General features: G+C 45.8%; 1 protein-coding gene across 1 annotated transcript in view; it reads right to left on the bottom strand.

The window, feature by feature from the left end:
- Positions 1-11935, bottom strand: part of LOC137333407 (Y+L amino acid transporter 2-like) — a 54316-nt gene extending 42381 nt beyond the window's left edge. Inside the window, exons 1-5 of the mRNA XM_067997559.1 lie at positions 11816-11935; positions 5070-5112; positions 3467-3871; positions 2985-3110; positions 1340-1348 (exon numbers count right to left, since the gene is read on the bottom strand). Of these exons, the coding sequence (XP_067853660.1) occupies positions 1340-1348; positions 2985-3110; positions 3467-3871; positions 5070-5112; positions 11816-11935 (703 nt within the window). The remainder of the gene's footprint in view (positions 1-1339; positions 1349-2984; positions 3111-3466; positions 3872-5069; positions 5113-11815) is intronic.
- Positions 11936-12567: the final 632 nt, after the last annotated feature.

Raw genomic sequence — 12567 nt, 5'->3', positions numbered from 1 at the left:
TTCGATCTACCAAAATGCATCACCTCACATTTATCTAAATTAAACTCCATCTGCCATTCATCGGCCCACTGGCCCAATTTATCAAGATCCCGTTGCAATCCTAGATAACCTTCTTCACTGTCCACAATGCCACCAATCTTGATGTCATCTGCAAACTTACTAACCATGCCTCCTAAATTCTCATCCAAATCATTAATATAAATAACAAATAACAGCGGACCCAGCACCGATCCCTGAGGCACACCGCTGGTCACAGGACTCCAGTCCGAAAAACAACCCTCCACAACCACCCTCTGTCTCCTGTCGTCAATCCAATTTTGTATCCAATTGGCTACCTCACCTTGGATCCCGTGAGATTTAACCTTATGTAACAACCTACCATGCGGTACCTTGTCAAAGGCTTTGCTAAAGTCCATGTAGACCACGTCTACTGCACAGCCCTCATCTATCTTCTTGGTTACCCCTTCAAAAAACTCAATCAAATTCGTGAGACATGATTTTCCCCTCACAAAACCATGCTGACTGTTCCTAATCAGTCCCTGCCTCTCCAAATGCCTGTAGATCCTGTCTCTCAGAATACCCTCTAACAACTTACCCACTACAGATGTCAGGCTTACCGGTCTGTAGTTCCCAGGCTTTTCCCTGCCGCCCTTCTTAAACAAAGGCACAACATTTGCTACCCTCCAATCTTCAGGCACCTCACCTGTAGCTGTCGATGATTCAAATATCTCTGCTAGGGGACCCGCAATTTCCTCCCTAACCTCCCATAACGTCCTGGGATACATTTCATCAGGTCCCGGAGATTTATCTACCTTGATGCGCGTTAAGACTTCCAGCACCTCCATCTCTGTAATATGTACACTCCTCAAGACATCACTATTTATTTCCCCAAGTTCCCTAACATCCATGCCTTTCTCAACCGTAAATACCGATGTGAAATATTCATTTAGGATCTCACCCATCTCTTGTGGTTCCGCACATAGATGATCTTGTTGATCCTTAAGAGGCCCTACTCTCTCCCTAGTTACTCTTTTGCCCTTTATGTATTTGTAGAAGCTCTTTGGATTCTCCTTTGCCTTATCTGCCAAAGCAATCTCATGTCCCCTTTTTGCCCTCCTGATTTCTCTCTTAACTCTACTCCGGCAATCTCTATACTCTTCAAGGGATCCACTTGATCCCAGCTGCCTATGCATGTCATATGCCTCCTTCTTTTTGACTAGGGCCTCAATCTCCCGAGTCATCCAAGGTTCCCGACTTCTACCAGCCTTGCCCTTCACTTTATAAGGAATGTGCTTACCCTGAACCCTGGTTAACACACTTTTGAAAGCCTCCCACTTACCAGACGTCCCTTTGCCTGCCAACAGACTCTCCCAATCAACTTCTGAAAGTTCCTGTCTAATACCATCAAAATTGGCCTTTCCCCAATTTAGAATTTTAACTTTTGGGCCAGACCTATCCTTCTCCATAGCTATCTTAAAACTAATGGAATTATGATCACTGGTCCCAAAGTGATCCCTCACTAACACTTCTGTCACCTGCCCTTCCTTATTTCCCAAGAGGAGGTCAAGTTTTGCCCCCTCTCTAGTCGGGCCATCCACATACTGAATGAGAAATTCCTCCTGAATACACTCAACAAATTTCTCTCCATCCAAGCCCCTAATGCTATGGCTGTCCCAGTCAATGTTGGGAAAGTTAAAGTCCCCTACTATTACCACCCTATTTTTCTTGCAGCTGTCTGTAATCTCCTTACATATTTGCTCCTCAATTTCCCATTGACTATTTGGGGATCTGTAGTACAATCCTATCAAAGTGATCTCTCCCTTCTTATTTTTCAGTTCTACCCATATAGACTCAGTGGGCGAACCCTCGGATATATCCCCTCTCACTACTGCCGTGATGTTCTCCCTTATCAAGAACGCAACTCCCCCTCCTCTCTTACCTCCTGCTCTATCTTTCCTATAGCATCTGTACCCTGGAACATTGAGCTGCAAGTCCTGCCCCTCCCTTAGCCATGTTTCAGTAATAGCTATAACATCCCAGTCCCATGTACCCATCCATGCCCTGAGTTCATCTGCCTTGCCCATCAGACTTCTTGCATTGAAATAAATGCAGTTTAATCCAGACTTCCCTTGGTCTTTGCCCTGCTTTCTCAGACCATCTGTCCGGTCATAATTGAAAAATTAATCAAACTTCGAGAGGATAAAACCCCTGGTCCAGGTGGATTGCATCCGCTCATATTAAAGTAAGTTAGGGAAGAGATAGCAGAGACACTATTATATATACATAAAAATTCATTAGAAAAGGGAAAAATGCAAAACAACTGGTGGACAGCTAATGTGATTCCTATTTTTAAAAAGGGAGACAGAACAAGTTCAGGGAACTATAGACGTTAGCTTAACGTCGGTGATAGGAATGATAATGCAATCCTATTGTGCACAATTCTGGTCTCATTATAAAAAGGATATAGGGGCACTGCAGAAAGTGCAAAAAAGATTTACAAGGATAATACCAGAACTGAGAGTTTATACCTATCAGGAAAGATTGAACGGGCTGGGGCTCTTTTCTATAGAAAAGAGAAGACTGAGGGGTGACCTGATAGAGGTCTTTAAGATTATGAAAGGGTTTGATAGGGTAGGTGTAGAGATGTTTCCATTTGTGAGGGAGACCAAAATAGGGGCCATAAATATAAGTTAGTCACTAATAAATCCAATAGGGAATTCAGGAAAATCTTCTTTATCCAGAGAGTGGTTAGAATGTGGAACTCGCTACCACAAGGAGTAGTTGAGGCGAATAGCATAGATGCATTTAAGGGGAAGTTGGATAAACACACGAAGGAGAAAGGAATAGAAAGTTATGCCAATAGGATTAGATGAAGAGGGGTGGGAGGAGGCTTGTGTGGTGCATAAATACCGATATGGACCAGTTGGGCTAAATGGCCTGATTCTGTGCTGTACATTCTATGTAATTCTATGGAAGTCTCTTACCTTGGATCAGTTTAACGATTCCTGTAACAATAATGATGATAAGGCCAACCAATTTGGCAAATGTGAGCACATCCTGGACTTTGGTTGCCCATTTCACATTGGCACAGTTTATAAAAGTAAGTAAACCTGGGTATAAGGAAGATCAAGAAAGTAACACTGGAGCAACTATGGGGTTTTCAATACATTTATATTCAAGTTATTACTTGATGTACTGATCTCAATGCAACCAGTTTGCTTATTTACATCAGGTGTTGATTAAACAATCACAATTTTAACAGGGTTGAATAATGAACCCATCATTGAGTTAGCCAAAATTATACAGTACAGCATGCATTGTTCAATCTAACACCTAGTCAATAAGCAAACCATTGCTTTTTAATTTATTATACTTTATAATTTATTCTCTTAATACCTATTAAACTTTAAATTGCATTCAAAAATATATATATTGTATTGTCAGGAAATGGTAGCATTATACTTACCGATGCATGCAGCTGCAATTAGTCGTTCTGCTATGTATGGTGTATTGCAGTTTAAGAAGATAGGCTGCACCAGGTAGTTGCCGAAGGTGATGGCAATAATGGCCTGTGCAGTGGGCTCAATAATAAGTATTCCTATCCAAAGTCTAAGGAAGGCAATTAAACTACCAAATGCTTCCAAAATGTATGAATAGCTCCCACCAGATTTTGTGATGGTTGTACCCAGTTCAGCATAGCAGAGGGCACCAACAATTGAGAAAACACCCCCAATAGTCCATATAATCAGGGAAAGACCATAGGAGCCAGAGTACTTTAGGACCCCACTTGGAGAAACAAATATCCCTGATCCAATTATGTTTCCAACTATAAGACTGACACCATTAATTAAAGAAAACTCCTTTTTTAGTGCTATTGGTATATGTGTGGGGACATAACCACTGGTTTGTGAATGGTCGATGGCTCTATTTAAATTGGAGGTAGTGGCAAGAATCATGGGTAGATTTGATTTGTACTTGGACTTTTCCTTGGTCATCTTGAAGTATAACGTTGCACTGAGAAGCAGCTACCTAGAAGGACAAAAACAGGGGAAGTGATTGGAGAATTTTAGAGTATTATATATTGTTTTATACGTGCCATTTCAATCGCTCTTCATAACTTATTATCTGACCATTTCTTTTAACAACAACTTGCATTTATATAGCAACTTTAGTGTAGTAAAATGTCCCAAGACGCTTCACAAGAGTATTATCAAACAAAAACATATTGCAAAATGGTCAGTAAATAGTTTTTTGTTCTTATTTACATTCAGTTTTATTCTAGAAGTAAACTGGACTATAAACTATGAACATGAATGGAGCAAGCTAGACTTGTGTTAACGCATAGTGAAATAAGGGCTATTATTAAACTGATGCTGCCATGAATGGTACCATCCTTGTTGCCAGTTTCCCAATAAGACTCAATTTTTCAAAATGCTCCTTGATGAGCATTTTAAAGTTTTATTTGGAGTGTCTGAGACAGTTTTATGTTAATGTAAGCTTTACCAAATGTATACATACATACATTGACTGCACACTATGTATTAAGCCTTAAATGATTCACTAAACAGCTTCTGCCAAGTTCTTATATTCTACATCATTAGATCTATAGTAACATGCACTGCAAACAAGTATTCTGTAGACAGTGATTAACCACTTAATTAGTTAGTTTGAATTTTCATTCACCCCATGTTCTTTATGCTCAGTCTTTAAATAATATGTCAATGGTGGGGATAAAGGTTTAGCTTTAGTAGGTCCAAAATTCTCTTCCACTAGACCACATGAGATTACAGGGGTAATTTTACGAACCTACGCTACCAGTGGAAAGTGTCTGAATTTTTGATATGCACTCCCAGCGGGCGAGGTTCCCTGCTAGCAATGTGGACTCTTGAAATTATGCCTTAAATGTATACTATGGAAGAAATCAGCTGCAAAACCATTTGAATGGCAGGAAATAATGCATATATTCATACCATGACAACCAATCAACCTGTCCTTCATCTCTAACCCCTAGGTTATAGCTGATGAGGCCATCTGGTAACGATGTTCACACAAAATACTCAATCCTATACTGGCTCTAAAGGGAATTTTTTTGGTCCTTCTTTTCTCTGGCTTCTACAAATGCACATGCAAATGGTTCTGGTTGACAATGCAGCTATCAGTAGCAGACAGAAACCAATGGTGGATCAGTAAAACCAGGAACACATATGGAGTTGAACATTTTGGGCCCGATATTAGGAGGGAGGCGGGTTGGCAGCTGGGGTCGACTGGGTGCTTGGGTACTGCGCCCAGTGAAATCGGTGGGTTTGGCACACGATCGTAAGTAAATTGACGCCACTTACCTTGGCTTCCGGGTTTCGCGCTGGAAAGCTGCGCAGCGGGCGGACTGCGCACCCGCATCATAGGCTGTCAGCTGGAGGAGCCTTATTTAAAGGGGCAGTCCTCCACTGACAGATGCTGCAGAAAATAGGCAAAATTACAGCATGGAGCAGACCAGGGGGGAGGCTGCTCCCAGGTTTAATGATGACTCACTCCAGGTCGTACCGGATGGGGTAAGGAGGAGGAGGAGGAGGGAGATCTCCCACCCAGTGGACGGGAGGAAGTGGCCTGCCTCTGCCACCACGAAGGCCTGGCTCGAGGTGGCAGAGGAGGTCACCAGCACCAGCAACATATCACGCACCTACATACAGTGCAGGAAGCGCTTCAATGACCTAACCAGGTCAGCTGGAGTGAGTACTCTTACTCATTCCCCTACACTCCGTCTGCCACATCACCGCCCCCACCCCACATCTCCTCCTGCACTGCCAACACTACTCTATCACATCACTCCTCACACCCACTGAACCCTCATCCTCATCTCACCTCCATTTCCTCACCTCCCCAGTACTCATCCCACCACTACTACTCAACCCAATCCTCATACAATCTCATGGTTCTGTCTCATACTCACCCTCTCATGCATGTCTTTGACGGTCAGCCTCACCCAACCTGCCACTACCTGTGCTGCTGCCACAGGGCACGCATCACGTATGTGTAGTAGGAAGCATAAGGCAAATGTGTCGTGAGCATGAAGGGGATGCACAAGGGTGTTTGAGGGTTTGTCATGGTTTTTACTTATATTTGATTTCTGATCAACTCACATTGGCCATTCTTGACTGGCTTGTGCAATTAGGCCCTTTCATGAGGTTCTCCATGAACACCCTTGATGCCACCCATTGGCTCACCCTACAGTGGGTGTATGTGTAGTTGCACTACTATTTTGTGCAGGTGCCTGTTGCGCAGCACTGTGTTGTGTAGCTCCACGAGGTGGAGGTGGACGGCATGCCTGGCGAGGCTGGTGATGTTGCTCATCCTCCAATGGAAGCCCCCCCACCCCATCCTGATGGGTGTAAGTGTGAGGGGGTCCGCAAAGTAGGTAAATGTGTTTGGACAGCAGAGTTTAGGGTATGATGTAATAATTTTGAGTGTGGAGACAATGGTGTGGCAGGCAAAACTTTGTCTGAGGTGACAGAGTGCCCTGCTGCAATGAATGAGGTATTTTCCCCAACTGTCAAGGAATCCTCTGCATCTCCCAATGGCTGCTGACTGAAACACGTCTGCAACAACATGGAGTGTTTCCCACAGCATGAGAAACATGCTAAGCAGAGTCCAAAATCACATCCCTGCTAAAATCTCTTCCCAATGAGGTCTGTCAACGACCTCGTGTACCTCCCTAACTATCTAAACTGTTAACCCGCCGGCTTTAATTGCCGGTGGCAGTCCCGCATGCGGGGGCTGCGCGCACACTGATTTGCGTCATTGGGGAACCCAGAAGTGGGCGGGTTGGAGCCGGGCTCCGGACCCGCTCAAGGATTCCCCAATTTTAGGAACCCCCCCGCCACGAACGCACCCGCTCGACCATCCTAAAATTAACCCCTTTATCTCTCTCTCTTGAACATCATTATGGCAGAGTAGCCAAAATTTTGATGTGCACAAGGCCATCTACTAGTTTAAAAGGGGACTGGAAGTGACATTCCAATGGAGCAACATGTATTCACCTGCCGATCCCCAAACAACCACCAGGATTGATGATTCTGGGCTTCTCCTGTTCTCTCACAGTAACTTTGGAGGATACCTTGTTAACGTGGATGGCCGAGGAGACGGCAGTGGAGCAGGAGAAGCTCCAAATAAATTCCTGGTGAATGAGTTCCAATCTTTGTTGGATCATCAGAGGAAGTACTAAGCAGAGGAACATCCTCCCTCTCAAATGGATGGATTAAAATGGGTTTCTTTCTGGCAGGTCCTAGTGGTTGGTTACACAGGAGCACTGGCCTAGCAACCCAATAGCTCAGTACTGAGACATACAGACCAGGAAAGTTCCAGGTTAGATGTTCAAACTGTGTTGAGTTAGCTGAATCTCACCTGTGACTAGGGGTGCTACAATAGTCTTCAGGCTAAGGAGGGGCCAATCAGCCACACAATGTTGGTGTTACTAATTGCTATCCAAAATGTGGAAAATGTGGTGCGTGTGTGTGTTTGTAGACATTAGATATGACGGGCTCAGCTGTGATGCTCTCTATTGTCAAATAGCCCACCAACACTCACTGTCCAGGGTTGTCCATGAACAACAGTTACTTGGACATATTGAAGTGTTGCCAGTGGCTGTGGGCTTGTACCTCAACATAATCTGTCAATACCTTCAGAATAACAGGATGAGAAATTGAGGGAAAATGTAGAAGCATGCTACTTGACTGTCCATCAGACAGGGAATGGTGGGGACCTAAGAAAACAGAAACACAAATGAAGAAAGCAGACAGAATTTTCTAACCCTGAAGTGTTCTGAACTGGGCCAAATTCAATTAATCAGGAATATCCCAGTTCAGGTAGGCATTCTTAGCCCTGTCATTCAGCTGGGTGGTGGATGGGGAAGATAATATGGCTCCCTGTCCAGATATGAACACCTTCCATATCCGGGTACTATAGCATAGACCGGGTACGATAGCATAGTGGTTATGTTACTGGACTAATAATCCGGAGTCATGAATTCAAATCCTGCTATGGCAGCTGGGGAATTTAAATTCAATTAATTAAATAAAATCTGGAATTAAAAAACTAGTATCAGTAATGGGGCCATGAAACTAAAAAACCCATCTGGTGCACTAATGCCCTTTAGGGAAGGAAACCTGCCGTCCTTACCCGGTCTGGTCTATATGTGACTCCAGACCCACAGCAATGTGGTTGATTCTTAATGGCCGAGCAAGCCACTCAGTTGTACAATCTCGCTAAAAAAAGTCATAAGAATAAAACCGATATAACAAAGGCAAACCACGCCCAGTCAACCCTGCAAAGTCCTCCTCACTAACATCTGGGGACTTGTGCCAAAATTGGGAGAGCTGTCCCACAGATTAGTCAAGCAACAGCCTGACATAGCCATATTCACAGAATCATACCTTTCAGCCAACATCCCAGACTCTTCCATCACCATCCCTGGGTATGTCCTGTCCCACCGGCAGAACAGACCAGAGATGGTGGTACAGTGATATACAGTCAGGAGGGAGTGGCCCTGGGAGTCCTCAACATTGACTCCGGACCCCATGAATTCTCATGGCATCAGGTCAAACATAGGCAAGGAAACCTCCTGCTGACGAATCAGTCCTCCTCCATGTTGAGCACCACTATCCTCCACTATGGAGGAAGCACTGAGGGTAGCAAGGGCACAGAATGTACTCTGGGTAAGGGACTTCAATGTCCATCACCAAGAGTGGCTTGGCAGCAACACTGCTGGCCGAGTTCTGAAGGACATAGCTGCCAGACTGGGCCTCCGGCAGGTGGTGAGTGAACCGACACGAGGGAAAAACCTACTTGACCTCGTCCTCACCAATCTACCTGTCGCAGATGCATCTAGTCCATGACAGTATTGGTAGGAGTGACCACCCCACAGTCCTCGTGAAGATGAAGTCCCGTCTTCGCACTAAGGACACCATCCAACGTGTTGGTGTTGTGTGGCATTACCACCGTGCTAAATGGGATAGATCTAGCAGCTCAAAACTGGGCATCCACGAGGCGCTGTGGGCCATCAGCAGCAGCAGAATTGTATTCCAGCACAATCTGTAACCTCATGGCCCGGCATATTCCTCACTCTACCATTACCAACAAGCTAGGGGATCGACCCTGGCTCAATGAGGAGTGCAGAAGAGCGTGTCAGGAGCAGCACTAGGGGTACCTAAAAATGAGGTGCCAACCTGGTGAAGCTACAACTCAGGACTACATGCATGCTAAACAATGGAAGCAACATGCTATAGACAGGGCTAAGCGATTCCACAACCAACAGATCAGATCAAAGCTCTGCAGTCCTGCCACATCCAATCGTGAATGGTGGTGGTCAATTAAACAACTAACGGGAGGAGGAGGGTCTGTAAACATCCCCATCCTCAATGATGGCAGAGTCCAACACGTGAGTGCAAAAGACAAGGCTGAAGCGTTTGCAACCAACTTCAGCCAAGAAGTGCCGAGTGGATGATCCATCTCGGCCTCCTCCCGATATCCCCACCATCACAGAAGCCAGTCTTCAGCCAATTCAATTCACTCCACATGATATCAAGAAACGACTGAGTGCACTGGATACAGCAAAGGCTGTGGGCCCCGACAACATCCCGGCTGTAGTGCTGAAGACTTGTGCTCCAGAACTTGCTGCGCCTCTAGCGAAACTGTTCCAGTACAGCTACAACACTGGCATCTACCCGACAATGTGGAAAATTGCCCAGGTATGTCCTGTCCACAAAAAGCAGGACAAATCCAATCCGGCCAATTACTGCCCCATCAGTCTTCTCTCAATTATCAGCAAAGTGATGGAAGGTGTCGTCGACAGTGCTATCAAGCGGCACCGATGCTCAGTTTGGGTTCCGCCAGGACCACTCGGCTCCAGACCTCATTGCAGCCTTGGTCCAAACATGGACAAAAGAGCTGAATTCCAGAGGTGAGGTGAGAGTGATTGCCCTTGACATCAAGGCAGCATTTGACCGAGTGTGGCACCAAGGAGCCCTAGTAAAATTGAAGTCAATGGGAATCAGGGGGAAAACTCTCCAGTGGCTGCAGTCATACCTAGCACAAAGGAAGATGGTAGTGGTAGTTGGAGGCCAATCATCTCAGCCCCAGGATATTGCTGCAGGAGTTCCTCAGGACAGTGTCCTAGGCCCAGCCGTCTTCACCTGCGTCATCAATGACTTTCCCTCCATCATAAGGTCAAAAATGGGGATGTTCGCTGATGATTGCTCAGTGTTCAGTTCCATTCACAACCCCTCAGATAATGAAGCAGTCCGTGCTCGCATGCAACAAGACCTGGACAACATCCCGGCTTGGGCTGATAAGTGGCAAGTAACACTCGTGCCAGATAAGTGCCAGGCAATGACCATCTCCAACAAGAGAGAGTCTGACCACCTCCCCTTGACATTCAACTGCATTACCATCACCGAATCCCCCACCATCAACCTCCTGGGGGTCACCATTGACCAGAAACTTAACTGGACCAGCCATATAAATACTGTGGCTACAAGAGCAGGTCAGAGGCTGGGTATTCTGCGGCGAGTGACTCACCTCCTGACTCCCCAAAGCCTTTCCACCATCTACAAGGCACAAGTCAGGAGTGTGATGGAATACTCTCCACTTGCCTGGATGAATGCAGCTCCAACAACACTCAAGATGCTAGATACCATCCAGGACAAAGCAGCCCGCTTGATTGGCACACCATCCACCACCTTAAACATTCACTCCCTTCACCACCGGCGCACTGTGGCTGCAGTGTGTACCATCCACAGGATGCACTGCAGCAATTCACCAAGGCTTCGTCGACAGCACCTCCCAAACCCGCGACCTCTACCACCTCGAAGGACAAGAGCAGCAGGCACATGGGAACAACACCACCTGCACGTTCCCCTCCAAGTCACACACCATCCTGACTTGGAAATATATCGCCGTTCCTTCAACGTCGCTGGGTCAAAATCCTGGAACTCCCTTCCTAACAGCACTGTGGGAGAACCTTCACCACGTGGACTGCAGCGGTTCAAGAAGGCGGCTCACCATCACCTTCTCAAGGGCAATTAGGGATAGGCAATAAATGCTGGCCTCGCCAGCTACGCCCACATCCCATGAACGAATAAAAAAAATCTTTCCCATTTTAAGGAAAACACCTTCAAATCGGAAAGATCACCTGCGTATATACAAGAAAACCACCTCTACCTCATTTATGGGTATATGTAATATCATGCTGAATAAATGAAGGGTTGCCGAGAGTCCAAGATTCCTGGCAGCCTAAAGCAGCTCCTGAATCCCGAACGTACATCTCATGCCTTCAGCACAAGTCTGTACTGTCAACCTCATAAAGTTTGCCAGAGGTTCGAAGATCTGGACCTGGTCCTTGCCATCCCTCCAGTCCCCTTGAGTACAGACTGTGAGGTTTTCTCACACACAAGCCTCTCTTACAGAGCTGTGGGATATGATCTATTACTTAAGTTATCTATTACTACAGTCAGCTTACTTAATAACTCAGGAGTAGCGACGCTCCCTTTTTTCTGCCATTTTAATTTTGTCTACGCCACTAGTGTATTTGTGACTCGATTCTATATCGTCAGCCCTTTATCTTTCCACCTAACAATACAATAACAAATGCATCCCCATCACTGCACCACTCCCGCTTCTTGATCAATTGGTACATTAACGTATCTCAATGTATGTGTGGGCCATAATTGCAGCCTTAGCCCGTCCTTTACCTCACCACCAGCAGCGTCGTTACCCGCTCGCGCTCTCCACCGCGCACGCTCACTCCCCGGCCGCGTGCTCATACCAGTGTAGCTCGAGCGCAGTCTGCCTCGCAATCGGCAGTGGCGGCGCCAACAAGCTGAGGGAGGAAGTCAACGCTGTTAAGTGGTCCCTGAGCCCTGAATATGCAGCCCACGAAGCCCATTTGTGCTTATATTTTGTTTTGCTGTTTCGTTGTGTTTTAATTTTCTGGGTTTGGAGGTTTGGAAATGATTGCATTTAGCAATATTGCTTCATCGGTGGATAAATAGTAAACCTGTTGGTATCATCAACTTGAAATGTATGTAGATTAATAGGAACATGGATTTTAAACTTTATATGTGACTCCTGAGGCTCAATGAAAAGCACTTTATGGCCCATAAAGACAAAAAAATAAGCAGTTTACGATATAAGGTAAGAGCAGTTGATATTCAGGGAAACTAGGATATATATTTTTTTTATTCGTTCACGGGATGTGGGCGTCGCTGGCGAGGCCAGCATTTATTGCCTATCCCTAATTGCCCTCGAGAAGGTGGTGGTGAGCCGCCTTCTTGAACCGCTGCAGTCCGTGTGGTGACGGTTCTCCCACAGTGCTGTTAGGAAGGGAGTTCCAGGATTTTGACCCAGCGACAATGAAGGAACTGCGATATATTTCCAAGTCGGGATGGTGTGTGACTTGGAGGGGAACGTGCAGGTGGTGTTGTTCCCATGCGCCTGCTGCCCTTGTCCTTCTAGGTGGTAGAGGTCGCGGGTTTGGGAGGTGCTGTCGAAGAAGCCTTGGCGAGTTGCTGCAGTGCA

This window comes from Heptranchias perlo, chromosome 16 (genome assembly GCF_035084215.1).
Source record: "Heptranchias perlo isolate sHepPer1 chromosome 16, sHepPer1.hap1, whole genome shotgun sequence".
Taxonomy (NCBI): Eukaryota; Metazoa; Chordata; class Chondrichthyes; order Hexanchiformes; family Hexanchidae; genus Heptranchias; species Heptranchias perlo.
Note: the sequence above shows the minus strand (reverse complement) of the source record. Positions and strands in the feature narration are given on the sequence as shown.